General features: G+C 39.9%; 1 protein-coding gene across 2 annotated transcripts in view; it reads left to right on the top strand.

Annotated features, from left to right (window-relative positions):
- inpp5b (inositol polyphosphate-5-phosphatase B) overlaps positions 1–15,535 on the top strand; it is a 244,184-nt gene that overhangs the window by 212,862 nt on the left and 15,787 nt on the right. For both annotated transcript variants that reach the window (XM_048613275.1, XM_020513305.2), the window contains 4 exons: positions 5,385–5,501; positions 5,615–5,699; positions 7,446–7,573; positions 12,669–12,780. In XM_048613275.1, the coding sequence (XP_048469232.1) occupies positions 5,385–5,501; positions 5,615–5,699; positions 7,446–7,573; positions 12,669–12,780 (442 nt within the window). The remainder of the gene's footprint in view (positions 1–5,384; positions 5,502–5,614; positions 5,700–7,445; positions 7,574–12,668; positions 12,781–15,535) is intronic.

The raw sequence follows: 15,535 nt of genomic DNA, 5'->3' as shown, positions 1-15,535 counted from the left end.
ATATCCCAGCCCCATGCTCCCAACCATGCCCTAAGTTCATGTGACTTATATGCCAGTCCTCTTGCATTGAAATAAATGCAGTTTAATTTGTCAGTCCTATATCATTCCCTGCTTTTGATTGTTTGACTTACCCCTTTTCCCAGCTGTACCAGTTTTTGACTGATCTCCTTTCTCACTATCTCCTTGTGCCCCTACTCTCCCAACCCCACCTTCTGGATTAAATCCTCCTGAGTAGCTCTAGCAAATCACCCCACCATTATATTAGTCCGCTTTCAATTTGGATGCAATCCATCCTTCTTATACAGGTCCCTTTTACCCCAGAAGAATTTCAATGAACCAAGAATGTGACTCCTTCTCCCCTACACCAGCTCCTCGGGCACACATTCATCTACTCAATCCTCCTGTTTCTACCCTCACTAGCTCGTGGCACCAGGAGTAATCCAGATACTACTACTCTTGAGGGCCTACTTTTTAGCTTCCTGCCTAATTTCCTATATTCTCTCCTCAGAATTGTGTTCTTTTCATGTCCTATGTCATGAGTTCCAATGTGTACAACAACCTACTGCTGGTCCCTTTCCTTATTGAGAATATTCTGCATCCTGTCTGAAATATCCTTGATCCTGGCACCAAGGAGGCAATACACCATTCTGATGTCTCGCTGTTGGCTGCAGAAACGTCTGTCTGTGCCTCTGACTAGAGGGTCCCCTCTCACGATTGATCGCTTGGAACCTGATGTATCCCTCGTTACAGTAGAGCCAGGCTTGGTACCAGAAACCTGGCTGTCAGTACTACATTCCCCCGAGAGTCTATCACCCCCTATGTTTTCCAAAACAGCAGACTTGTTTGAGATGGGAATAACCACAGGAGACTCCTGCAATACCTGTCTACCCCTCCTACCTTTCGTGGAGGTAACCATCTACCTAACTGTATCAGCACTGCTGTCCATCACACTGCCATCACCTGTAAATTCCACATTGCATCTAACTACTGCTCTAACCAGTCCATGCGATCCAACAGGATTCGCAACCAAATATACTCCCTGTAGACATAATCATCAGTAACATTGAAGTTCTACCTAATCTCCCACACCCAACAGGGAGAAAAAGCACATTATTCTACTAAATGTTATCTTTGCACCTTAACAATCTATAGACTCAGAAAATAGCACTGTCTTACTGCTCTAAAAACACTGTTTCAGAATAACTTAGCATCTATGTTTTATATTTTTAAAGTTCAATCAAGAGACAGATCTCAGTAGAACATATAATAAAAAAAACCCACTCTACTCACTATTGTAGATTTATGAAAAAAACCCAATAAAAAGGTCATACTTTTTAAAAAAAAAAGCCACTTAACTCTGCCCCTGCTGTGAGCTCCCCATACAAGTTTCTCCCCAAGGTTAGCCGTGAATTTCACTGTTTGTTTATTTTTCTTAGAACAATATCCAAAGTCCAAAGATACTTGTTACTAAGCAGTAGAGGCAGTAGCTGTGCAGGTTCACTGCTGGATCAGACAGCTGTATAGGTTTATTTCTCAGTTTTTCTCACATCCCACGTGGTCCCTGCATACTCTCTCTTCCTCCTTTTTTTAACGTGCTGTTGCTTTGATTCTTTTTCCAAAGTTCCAAAACAATGCAACAGCTTATAAAACAGTAATTACTTCTCCAAAAATTCACAGAAATAAGCCCCAACACTGAAAATACCTCAAAAAAAGAGCAGCTCTTAATAGCGACAATTTTATTCCCATCCCTTGGAGTCAATGGAAGGAAGGCTGATTTTTGTAATGGACTAGGCAATGTTCACATCTCTCTGTAATTTCTTGTAATCTTGGACAGAGTATTTGCTATACCAAGGTGTGATGCATCTGAATAGGATGCTTTGTATGGTTCCTCTATAAAAGTTGGTCTAAGTCATTGTGGACATGCAGAATTTCCTTGGCCTTCTGAGGAAGCAGAGGCATTGGTGTGCTTTCTTCACTTTAGCTTTGATATCAATGGTCCAGGACAGTTTGTTGACGATATTTTCTCCTAGGACCGTCAAGTTCTTGACCACCTCCATTTCAGCACCATTGATACAGTCAGGGGCATGTCCTTCACTCTGCTTCCTGAAGTCAATTACAAGCTCCTTCGTTTTCCTGACATTGAGAGCGAAATTGTTGTCTTTACACCATGCCACTAAGCTGTCTATCTCTTTCCCATATTCCGTTTCATTATTGATTAAGATCCAACCCACTATGGTGGTGTCTTCAGCAAATTTGTAAATGGAGTTAGAGCTGAATTTGTACACACAGTTGTGAGTGTATAAGGAGTATAGTAAGGGGCTGAGTACACCACCATGTGGGACACCAGTGCTGACGATTATTGGGGAGCAGGTGATGTTGCCTATCCTTACCGATTGTGGTCTATGAAGTCAAGAATTTAGTTGCAGAGGGGTGATCAGAGTGCTATGTGTTGGAGTTTAGAGGTGAGTTTTGTTGGAATTATGGAGCTGAACATGGAGCTAAAGTCAGTAAATAGGAGTTTGACGTAGATGTTCTGGTTATTAGATGTTCCAGAGATGAGTGTAGGTAATTACTGTGGACCTGTTGTAATGGTAGGCGAATTGTACCACTGTGGACCTGTTGTAATGGTAGGCGAATTGTACCAGATCAAGGTAATTTGGGAGCCTGGAGATGATGTGTGCCATGACTAATCTCTCAAATATTATAATGATGTATGTCACAGCCACCAAGTGGTAGTCATTAGGCATGTTGCCTGATTTTTCTTTGCCACTGGGATGATAGTGGTCTTTTTGAAGCATGTGGGAACCTCACATTGGAGTAAGGAGAGGTTAAAGATGTCCAGAAATACACCTGCCAGTGGATCCATGCAGCATCTGAGTGTATGGCTGAGGACTGCATCTGGGCAGTCGTTTTCCGTGGGTTCACCCTGGAGAAGGCCAGTCTAACGTCTGCAGCAGTGTCTGTGGATACCAGTACACCTGAGGCCATTGTGGCAGGTGACATAATTTCACTGACCTTCTGTTCGAAACAGACACAAAATGCATTGAGCTCACAAGGGAGGGATGCATCGTTGCCAGCGATGCTATTCGACTTCGCTTTGTAACCTGTTATATTGTGTAAGCCATGCCACAATTGACGTACTTGTGTGTGGTTAATCTGGTGTAGTCTCTTGGCGTCCGAAAATGGCTCTGTGAAGATTGTACCTAGATTTCCTGTGTAGGTCCGGATCACTCGACTTGACCTGGACTTCAGTAACGAGTGGATCTTCTGGCTCATCCGAGGTTTCCACTTGGGGAACGCTTGGATTAACTTCTTTGGCACGCAATTCTCTGCACACTTACTTGATGAAGTCTACGATAGTAGTGGCATACTCATTTAGGTTGGCCGTTGTGTTCTTGAACATGGACCAGACCATTGACCTCAAGCAGTTGCGTAGGAGCTCGTCTGTTACCTCAGACCAGCACTGTCCAACTTTCTGTACTGATCCTCACACTTCAGATTTTGCTTGTAAGCCGGGAGATGGAGCACAGCCTTGTGGTCTGATTGTGGGGAATGGAGCAGTAGGTGTCTTATTATAAATAATAAGTATTATTTATTGCACATCTTGCTTTTTGCAGGACCTTACCTTTCACAAATCAGCTGACATTTCTCTACATAGAGACACAAAAAGCATTTTAGAAGTACTTTAATGATTGTGAAGTGCTTTGTTTGTCCCCAGGACATGAAAGTCGCTTGTAAGCATGGCAATTATAGTAATGCTTTGGGCTAAATATTTTGTTATCTTTGCAGTTTAATTTCTTTGATCCTGAGCGCATGCTTTCATCTTGAGTTTCTCAGAAACGATAATAGTTTGGTCTTTAACTAGCTACACCTATGACTCACTTCCTGAACCTTGATTTGCTTAAACTTCACCACCAGAGGTAGTCTTCCACAATGTGGTTATCATCTGCAAATCTGACTTACAGCAGAGGTTGAGGCAAAGAAGTAAATACAGTTTCAAAGGGCCAAACATTGGGCAAGACATCATGAAAAAGTTAAATTTTGTCATGTTTTTCAGAATTAAGATTTAATTTGGACAAACAGAAAAGAGAAGGGAAAAGGCTTTGATTAGATAGATCAGAGTGGAACAAGCTGAGAGCAAGTTATACCCAGCTGGTTATCACTGGTGAGGCATCGGGAGGAGGATGGTGTGGTTCACTATGTCGAAGACAGCAGACAGGTTGAGAAGGACAAGGGGGTAAGGTTTACCTTCGACGCAGTCACGTAGAACAATTGTTCCTAACCTTCTCAGTAACACTGCACACTTCATTGGGACAAACAGTTCTATTTTTTCACATCATCTCAGTTTTGCCCTTTGACCACATACATTTCGAATGTTGTGTCTTACAATCAAAGACTAATGCTGTGTTTTTAATTCGATGAATGTGTAGTTTCTGCTCTTGTCAGTTTAATATCTGATATGCTCCTTTTCTTGGGCCAACTTGTGGCATAGTGGTAGTGTCCCTATCCCGGATCAGGAGGCCCCAGTTCAAGTCCCACCTGCTTCGAAGGTGTGTAAAAACATCTCTGAATAGGTTGGTTAGAAAAATAGGTTAATTTTCACAGGTTTCATACTTTGTAATTATAGTTGGCTAGAATATTGTTGAAGATGAAACAATGTTTTCATTGATTTTCATTACGTTTGAACAAAATTCCACAGCACTCTTGGGCAGATCTTACAGTGTTCCACGGCACATTGGTTGAAAATCACAGGCGTAGAATGTCATTGTTAATTTGTTAAGAGCTGTATCCATACAGTGAGGGACAGTAGAGACCTGATTGGTGGTATACAAAAATGGAGTTCGAGGAATGACTTAAAATCAATTTTGGAGGTGACTACACATTCAAGGACGAGCTAGGAGCGGGCATGAGGGCAGATGAACAATAAACTAGAGAAAGATTCAAATTCAAGTCTAGGACAGCAGGCACTTAGCCAGTTGGGTTAGTGGAAAGGAGGAACATGACAAAAATGGCTATCTTTGAGGCCCTCACAATTAGTGTTGGAGGTGAGCATGGAGGAGATAAAAGAAAGAAGTTTAAGAAGAAAGTTTACAGTGGAGAAATGGGACTGGGTGGGATCGGAGGGGTCAGTGTGGACTTGTTGGGCTGAATGGCCTGTAGGAATTCTATGATTCTATGCAAAGAATGGTCTTATTATAATGAGTCACATCAGCTGTCAAGAGCAGCTCATCATGTGTTCTGTGAACCAGCCACATCTTGCAATGAATGATGAAACCTGCTGTTTATCCTAAAATAAGTGGAAATGGCATTATTGTTGGGCAGATGAAAAATGTACTTTATTTCCACAGTGGTAAATGTTCAACATGAATTTATTTACTTTGCAGGAAAGAATGGTAAAGGAGAATGGACCTTTTGACAGCTTAGCAAATGAAGAGCCACTTGACATCCCTAAAGAAATCTGGATGTTGGTTGACCATCTGCACCGCAATGCTTCACTCCAGGTCTCATCAGAAAAACATGTTTATTGTAATAATAATTAATTCCAAACTATGAGTCTCAGTCTCTATTTTCCTGCTCCTTTTCACCCTGCTCTTCATGGATTTGTTGTTTGTAGGGTGACCTGTTCCAACAGCCAGGACTGAAGTCAGAATTTGAGGAAATACGAGACTGTTTAGATACTGGAATCCCAGATTTTCTCCGTATCCTTTGCTAAATTGTAACTCATAATGACTGTCAATGGTACAATTTTAAAGGGGGTGCAGGAACAGAGAAACATGGGGTGGTGTGTATGTACACAAAATATGAATGCGATAAGGAAAATTTATAAAGAAGTTCGAAAAATTGTACAGGGTGCTTACCTTTGTAATGCAAGGCTGTACAAAATGTTTGTTTAATCATTAGATCAGCCCAAGTTTATATAATTTGGCCAAATCTGGGAAGATTTAATAAAAATGTTCACAACATGAATGGTATTGATTTCAGTTGCTGAAAATTTGTTAAACAGTTGACCCAGATTGAACACTGAAGAACTAGAAATGAGATGAGAATTTTTTTTTTTAAGTTGCTATATTCTGAAATGCATTGCCTGAAAAGGCAATAGAAGAAAATTCACTCATAAATTTCAAAAGGAAATTGGGTAAGTACTTAAAGAGCAACTTTGGGGAAGAGAGACGAATTGGGTAACTCTTCCAAACAATTTTTTTTTCTTTCTGTGCTGTATTACTCTGTACTTCACTATCAGAATTGGTTGTAGGTCGTGAGGCAGTTGAAAAATGTAGAACTCGTGAAAACTAAGTTTTATATACCTCATGCTAATTGAATATGATCTGTATCTTGTTTATGATCCAAGAGGAATGCAGCCACAAAACTCTTGGAAAGATTAAGTTTTTAATGTCCGTGAGCATGCGGTTTCTCATGTCAGTACTCGAGCAAAGAGCCAGCTTAAGCACAATGGTTTGAATGATCACTTCCACGCTTGAAACTTGTATGGCTCTATGACAAAACAGCAGCTGTGTTGTTTTGATGCCCCCAGCATCTGACCTTTAACTAGCTTTTTAACTGGACAAAAGCAGCGTATTTGTGTGTATACATAAACAAAACAGCCCACATTTTCTGGTCTTTGGAGAATCAGAGAGCGTGTGTACCATGAAAGGTGCACAAGGAGATCTCTTGGAAGTATAACACAGATCTGGAGATTCAGGATGTTTTTTGTAATGAAACAGCACCTCGTCTTCAAAACTATTTATTAGCTTTGAGATGCGTTGGGATGCCTTGAGGAGAAATACAAAATTTTTAATTAGAATCCATTGTTTCGCATTTTGTTTATACTTTTCTGATCATCACTGTTCAGCACACTTGTAGTAAATTCTTTTCATGCTACCTGAAGCTAGTCATTAATTGCTTTATTTTAAATTGGTAACAGCCTCTATTTTAAAAAAAGTCTACACAGCAATTTCATACATGCATATTAAAAGTTGTGTTAGAATAATATTGGTTATATTCTGTACTCCATTAACATAAAGTATAGAATGAGGTATACCGTGTGAAAGGGAGGAGACTATCCATCATAATATTCATCTCCTTTAGATGGGTCGTGGCAGGGATACGCAGCAGCAATCTTTACACATAATAATGCCTGAGTAGAACTTCAGGATGACAATTGTGGCAATGGTTTGCGCAAAAAGCAATTGCAATTCCAGCACTTCTATTAACAAAATGCGATGGAGAGGCACCAGTGCAAACGTACTATGAAAATTCTGGATCAGCTGACTTTTAACTTTTATTTGTGTAGTACTAGTAGGTTGGAAGGGATTCTAGTCACTATTATAGTGATACTTTTTAAACTTGCCTTTCCCTGCTTAAGATAATTTCTACAGTGAAGCTGACGAATATATTTTCTGTGTAGAATTAGGTACTTTGCATTTTTCTTTGACTTGGGTTTACAGCTGGCAGTAACCATTCTGTAACTGAAGCACTGTTGCTCTTTCTGGATGCCCTTCCAGAGCCAGTCATCCCTTACAACTTCTACAAGAAATGTTTGGAGAGTTCGTGTAGTTACGCTCAGAGTGAACAGGTAAAGAGCAAAATCCACTTCTTCAAGGCAAATGCAATTTGCATGTGTTCCCGGTGTGATTATTTGAGGTAATTCTAAGCAAATCAGAGGATTGCAATCACATAAACCTCCCATTCACATCTGACATTGTAGTGAATTGTTGGTGGCAGGGCAAGTTGAAAAAGTAGTTAAAAAGGTACACAGGATCTCTTATAAATGGTGTGTAAAAGCAAGGAGGTTATAAAGTTGTATCATTAGGACTGAAATGTCACATTGTGAATCTTTGGGATTCTTTACTCCAAAAGGGTTGCGAATGCTTTACCAATGAATATATTTAATGCTAAGTTTAATGGATTTTTGTTCATTTTGGCATCAAAGGGTATGGGGAATGGGAGAGAAAACGGAGAGAAGATCCATGATCAGTGGTGATTGTATTGAGTGGTGAAAGAGGCACAGGGTGCTGTATGGTCTACACCTGCTCCTGTTTCTTGTGCATTCATTCCTGTTCAGTGTTCCCAACACAAGATTGCAAAAAGTCCCTCACTATCTTATCTGGCTTCAAAAATCTCAATTAATTTATTATAGCGCACTCTGTCAAAAACTTCCTTGAAATCTATAAAACAGCCAAGTATCTTCTTGGTCCTCTGTAAGAATCTTTCAGTCAGGATCCTTAATTGACAAACTGTCTCAAGTTCGCATACCTTTCTTGAATGTACACAGTACAGAAAGGGACTTTGATAGACTACGTGAATGGGCCGAACTGTGGGAAATAGAGTTTAAAATGAGATATGTTCTTGGTCCTGAGCAAATGCAGGTGAGCAGAGAGATTTATGGATCAAAGTACAAATATCACAAACAAGTGGATAGGTATAGAAAGTAATTAAAAAGATGAAAGGTACGTTACTGTTTAACTGAACGAGCCTGCAATACAAGAAGGTGGAAGTCATTGTCATACAAAACTATGCTTTGATCCTGTTTAGAATACTGTTTTCCGTTCTGGACACAACATCAGTAAAATTTTATATTTACCATGAAGAGCCTGAGGGATATAGATAGTGTTAAATGGTAGGTGTCTTTTCCCTAGGATGGGGGGATTTCAAGACTAAGGGACATATTTTTAGGGTGAGGAGAGAGATTTTAAAAAGACATGAGGGGTAAGTTTTTTACATAGAGGGTGGGTTCACATGTGGAATGAACTTCATGAGAAAGTCGTGGATGTGGGTATAGTTGCAATGTTTAAGAGACACTTAGATAAGTACGTGAATAAGAAAGATTTGGAGGGATGTGGGCCAGGAGCAGGCAGGTGGGACTAGTTTAGTTTGGGCTTATGTTCAGTATGGGATTATGTTCAGTATGGATTGGTTGGATCGAAAGGTCTATTTCCATGCTGTACGACTCTGTGAATTTATGATGAAGACTGCAGTATGGATTCATAAGAACGATACTGGGGATAAAAAGATTTAAGTAATGAGGACAGTTGGCATAGCTGAGACCTATGTTTAGATGATTGAGTTTTTTTGAAGCAGTTACAAAGAGGATTGATGAAGGAAGAGCAGTGGATGTGATCTATATGGATTTCAGTAAGAAGTTTGACAAGGTTCTGCATGGTAAACTAGTTAGCAAGGTTAGATCCAATGGGCTATAGGGAGAATTAGCTATTTGGATACAGAACTGACTCGAAGATAGGAGACAGAGGGTGCTGGTAGAGGGTTGCTTCTCAGACTGGAGGCCTGTGACCAGCAGTGTGCCACAAGGATTGGTGCTGAGTCCACTGCTTTTTGTTATTTATCTAAATGATTTGGATGTGAACATATAAGTTATGGTAAGTAAGTTTGCAGATAACACCAAAATTGGTGGTGTAGTGGACAGCGAAGAAGGTTACCTCAGAGAGGACCTTGATCAGATGGGCCAAGGAGTGGCCGAAGGAGTTTAATTCAGATAAATGTGAGGTGCTGCAGTTTGGTAAGGCAAATGAGGGCAGGACATATACACTTAATGGTAAGGTCCTGGGGAGTGTTGCTGAACAAAGACACCTTGCAGTGCAGGTTCATAGTTCCTCGAAACTGGAGTCACAGATTGATAGGACAGTGAGGAGGGCATTTGGTATGGTTGCCTTTATTGGTCAGTGCATTGAGTATAGGAATTGGGAAGTCATGTTGCGGCTCTATAGGACATTGGTTAGGCCACCTTTGGAATACTGTGTTCAATTCTGGTCTCCCTGCTATAGGAACGATGTTGTGAAACTTGAAAGGGTTCAGAAAAGATTTGCAAGAATGTTACCAGGGTTGTAGGATTTGAGCTATAGGAAGAGGCTGAATGGGCTGGGGCTATTTTCCTGGAGTGACAGAGGCTGAGGGGTGACAGCCTCTGTCTAAGCAACTTGGACAGGGTGAATAACCAGGTCTTTTTCCCAGGGAAGGGGAGTCCAAAACTAGAGAGCATAGGTTTAAAGTGAGAGGGGAAAGATTTAGAAGGGACCTAGTGGGCACTTCTTTCATGCAGAGGGTAGTGCGTGTATGGAATGAACTGCCAGAGGAAGTGGTGGAAATGAGTACAATTACAACATTTAATAGGCATCTGAATGAGTATATGAATAGGAAGAGTTTAGAGGGATATGGTCCAAATGCTGGCAAATGGGACTAGATTAATTTAGGATATCTGGTCAGCATGGATAAGTTGGACTGAAGTGTCTGTTTCCATGCTGTATATCTCTGTTACTCTCTGAATATCGAAGAACAATTGATGAATCTATGGAATTATGGGATGTGGATATTGCTGTCAAGGTCAGCATTTATTACCCATCTCTAATTCCCTTTGAAAAATGATGGTGAGCCACCTCGTTGAACTGTTATAGTCTTCTGTGATGCATTTAGTACGCTGTTAGTGAACAAGTTCCAGGATTTTGATTGATGGATGATGAAAGAACAGTAACCATTTCCAAGTCCAAATGGTGTGTGGCTTAGAGATGGCTGTGCACCTGCTGCTTAATTGTATATTAATTGTGTTTTATTACATGCAGGTGAAGGGTTATAGTTGGAGTTTCACTTGACCATCTATGAAGAGATACTGAATGTTTAGTCAGTTTATGGGCAATTTTCCACATTGTTTACAATTTAGCAATGTGATTGAAGGGTTTAATAGGGTATGTCGACAAAATCTACTTCCTTTGGGGGAGCACCGAGAGCAAAAGGGGCATAATGCTAAAATTTCAAGCAAGATAATTCAGATGTGATGATAGGCAGGTAATCATACAATGAGGAATGGGAATATGATACACTCTGCTTCAAAAAGCCATTGAGGCTCGATGTCGATTCAAAATTTTTAAACTGAAATTGCTAAACTTTGTTTGTCAAGGTAATTAAGAGCTATGAAGCCAAGGGAAATAGTTGGAGTTAAGATCAGATCCATCATGATCTAATTGAATGGCAGGCAGAAATTAAGAAAACGTTTTCCATCTCTACAACACTTTTCTCCATTGAGCAACTTCTTTTTCTAATATTGTCTTGTCTACCCTTGACTTCTCCAGTTTCCATTCGCTGGTCCTTCCAATCTCCGTAATTTTAAAATTGTTCAAAACTTCCCTGCTCCACTTGCTGCTCACTCAGTCATCACCCTAGACTTTTGATGCCTTACACTGGCTTCTCATGACCCAAAATTTAGTTTTAAGTACCTACCTCCATCAGCTCCTTAAATGTAACACCCTGACCACTCCCAGCATTTAGACTTTGGTTTCTGCGCAGTGCATTCCCTTCACTAGTTTTTGTCCTTACTGTGTTCACCTGCCTTTGCCATGCTATCTTGGAGCTCATTATAAAGTTCTTCCACCTCTTAGCTTCCCCTGCTACTTTAGAAACATTTGTCAAAATCCATCCTTTGACTAATGTCGCCACTATAAACCAGGCATGTCCTAAGAGTGTTCCATGAACAAAGAATTTTTTAAAAGTTTGTTTGTAACCATTTTTAAATTTTTGAGTATCTCAATTTAGAAATGACCAGCAGAAAAGTTTAAGTATTAAACAAGATGAAGATTATTGAAAAATAATTGTTATAGTTATTCACTTAAAAGTAATAATGTTATTAACTAAATATACATGTCGGAAGATGAAAAGTAGGTAATGATAAAAGATGCTTTAGAGATAAAAGAAAAGTCAATTTTGAAGATCATTGAAGGCCTGTTACTACTTCAAGTTTCTCTTTCTGAAGCAAACATATTTAAACCTGAATTCATATTCTGAAGATATGTTGCTTTCTATAGGCGAATAGTCAGTGTTTGGCTGTGCAGGTGAATTCAGCAGGATTTGGGGCAAAGGAGAGAAGGTTTCTTATTCTTCACTGGTTCTGTGGTTATGACACTTGCAGATTGCCTGGACTCTTCCATCAAAACAGCAATTAATTCTTGATGGCCTTGTTCCTTGTGCTCCCTTTGGCCAAAAACCCCCTCTGATGCTGTGTCTCAAGAGTACTTCCTTGATGGTTCTGCGCAAAATGATTTTCACAACCTGCCTTTATCTCAAACAAAGCAAAATAGCTGCTGTGCTAATTTATATTGAACCATTGCCTAACAAAAGTAGTTAATTTTGTTGATGACCTTTTCTGTCTCTTATTTTCCCAGAAGATTTGAATTCTCACACCATTCAGAATATCTCATTGTGTTGTCCAAGGGCTAATCAAATTCTAAATGTCTCCTTGTGATTGATGAGATACAGTATTAGGCTTTGAACCAGCCTGGCATAAGGACAGTCTGCTGTAACTTCCATCTTTAAGGGACTGTTCAGATTTAACTTCAGGTTTTCAAATTAGAGATTTTTGAAGCAGAGATGTCAACATTTTTTTTCTTTAAAATCTTCAGTAGTGGAATTGCACAGTCATCTCACTAAACTTTCCCTAATCTCTTCTAACTATCCTGTAAATATTGGCATCCACTTTTCTCTTCCCAAGGAAGTACCAAGGAATGATTTTCAATGTTGTAAGGGCTCTATACATGCTTTTTTGTTGTTGATGGATTAATCTTCCAACTGTACACTGAGTGAGAAGAATAATTTTGTACTTTTAGTAAACTGAGTGCACTTTACCCAACATCACGTGTTTTACATTTCTTTACCTTTTCCTCCTGAAGGTTGTTGCCACATTACCTCAAATCCATAAGAATGTGTTCAATTATTTAATGGCTTTCCTTCAAGACCTTCTGAAAAATGCTGTTTACAACAACCTTGATGTGCCTACACTTGGTAAGTTAAAAGGTTCCTCTCAAGGACAATTGTTGTAAGTTCTCAAGGGGAAAATGATCAAATTGAAATTGGAAAAATAAATGTTGAGAATCAAGTGGACTTATTGACCTTGAAATTACTGTATTTGGAAAGATAACTGCATCTGAATATTGAAAACTGAGGTGTCACCAATTTTGAATTTCATGCCTCATTTCATTGAGGCTGCACACGGCTGGCAGGGAATCGAAATGTGAATTGTGCTCACTGTTGGCCTTCCAGTAAATCTCATATGTGGGAGGGTAGGGGACGAGGTTGAGAGGAGGTGAGTGTCCCTGCTTCAGTTGGGAGATAACCATTCCCTGTGGGAAGTGACATGTATTGTTTTAATTCTGGTCATCAGGAGTCCCTTCCTGCTGGTCGGTACATTATTCTGTTGAGGATGTATAGGACATTGGTAAGGCCACTTTGGGAGTACTGTGTATAGTTCTGGTTGCCCTGCTTTAGAAAAGAAATTATTAAATTGGAGAGAGTTGAAAAGATTTACAAGCATGTTGCTGGAACTGAAAGGGTGGCATGGTGGCTCTTTGGTTAGTACTGCAGCCTCACAGCAGCAGGGACCTACGTTCGATTCCAGATTTGGGCAAATGTCTGCGTGGAGTTTACACATTCTGCCCACGTCTGCATGGGTTTCCTCCGGATGCTCTGGTTTCCTCCCACAGTCCAGAAATGTGTAGGTTAGGTGGATTGGCCATGCTAAATTGTCCATAGTATTCAGGGATACGCAGGCAGGATGGATTAGCCATAGGAAATGCAAGGTTACAGGGATTGGGTAAGGGAGTGGGATGCTCTTTGGATGGTCAGTATGGACTAAATGGGCTGAATGGCCTGCTTCTGCACCGTAGGGATTCTATGAAGGGTTTGAGTTACAAGGAGAGGCTGGATAGGCTGGGGCTTTTTTTTCTCTGGAGTGTAAGAGTGGTGACCTTTATAGAAGTTTACAAAATCATGAGAAGCATAGATAAGGTGAATAACAAAGGTTTTTTACCCACAGTAGGGGCGTTCAAAACTGGAGAGCATGTTTTTAAGGTGAGAGTAGAAAGATTTAAAAGGGACCTGAGGGGCAACTTTTTCACACGGAGTTCTTACGTGGAATAAACTGCCAGAAGAAGTGGTAGATGCAGGTACAGTTACAACATTTAAAAGACATTCGGACAGGTACATGAATAAGAAAGGTTCGACGGGATACGGGCCAAATGCAGGCAAGTGGGACTAGTTTAGTTTGGAACTTGATCGGCGTGGATGAGTTGGACCGAAGGGTCTGTTTCCGTGTTGTATGACTATGAATTGTGTTTGACACAAGGATGTGAAGTGGTGAGGCCTTCCAAAATTGAAAGTAGATCCTGCATAACACCCCAATTTGAGTAGGCAGAACTATACATGATCGCTATGTGCACACTATCCAAAAGTATACGCCCCTTATCCAGTACAGAGTCATACAGCACGGAAATAGACCCTTCGGTCCAGCCAGTCTATGCCAAACATAATCCCAATGAAACTATTACCTGCCTGCTCCTAGCCCATACCCCTGCAAACCTTTCCTATTCATGTGCAGTGCATTTGATGCATGCTTGCTGGCTGCAATGTTTTAAATTTATTTGTTGGTTTAAGCATAAAAAACTGATACAGCATTCAATTTTGAGGGCATCATTTTCTAATGGTTTTAAATAGATTCCGGATAGATTTTACTGAACAGCGAACTAATAATTAATTCTGGGTTATATGATGTTGGCTGACCTGTGATTGAAGGGACTTTTTCTCTTGCTGATCTAGCTAATTTTCTGTTATGTTTTTCTTGGTGTCAGTTTGACTTCCAGTGGCATACTTATTAGTCAGTGTGCTATTTTTTGTAAATGAACAAGAAACAGTTGGTTTAGATCACAAATTTAAAGTGTCTATGTCAGCAACAAAAGTAAGTTTCCTGAAATGATATGTGACTTGTAAGTCTGAAACTTTGTCCGAATATCATGGCGTCTGAACTTTTTCTCGATTGGTCCTTGAGATGCATTTTCTTCTAGCTCACTTTTACTTCCCTCATCAAGGTCTAACATAGGTTTCTGATGTTTCATTTGAGTGATGCTGACATTGATTTGGTACTGATATGAATAATTTGTACTTTATCCACCAGAATTTTATATCCTGTTCAACTACACAGTGCTTCTTAACATTTAAAAGTGACGTCTTAATGCCACAAAAAGGGAACACTCAGTTCTCAAAATGACAGATATAACACTTAAAGTTGAGTCAGTCAATCATTTTTAAAAGGAGTCAGAAAGGAAGTGAGAAATCCAAATAAAGATAAAATGCGTGCATTCATCTGGTATATTATCAGGTTTTTCATAAGGATCTCTGTGCGTTTCGTTTACAGTAAAACACTTCAAAGAATGGTGGCTGACTTTGTGAAACTGAGCTAAAACTACTGCTGGCTACTTGGGAAATTTCCCATTAAAACTTAATGTAAAAAAAGTAATTCATTGAATTCAGATTTTCCCAGCTGCTGTGGTGCAATTTGAACTCAAGTTCCCAGAGCTTAGGTCTGTGGAACACCAGTGCGTTACCATTACACATTGCATTGTCAATTTCTGTCTCATTGTACTCCTGTGAAGTACTTTAGGATACTGTCCTCTGTTAAAGACGCTGTGTAAACATAAGTTAACTTTTCAAATACGTATTCAAATGTATTGGAATCTGCACCATCACTTCGTGTGACAATGAATGC

This window comes from Rhincodon typus, chromosome 27 (assembly GCF_021869965.1).
Source record: "Rhincodon typus isolate 14 chromosome 27, sRhiTyp1.1, whole genome shotgun sequence".
Classification (NCBI taxonomy): domain Eukaryota; kingdom Metazoa; phylum Chordata; class Chondrichthyes; order Orectolobiformes; family Rhincodontidae; genus Rhincodon; species Rhincodon typus.
This window is presented reverse-complemented; position numbering and strand designations above follow the sequence as displayed.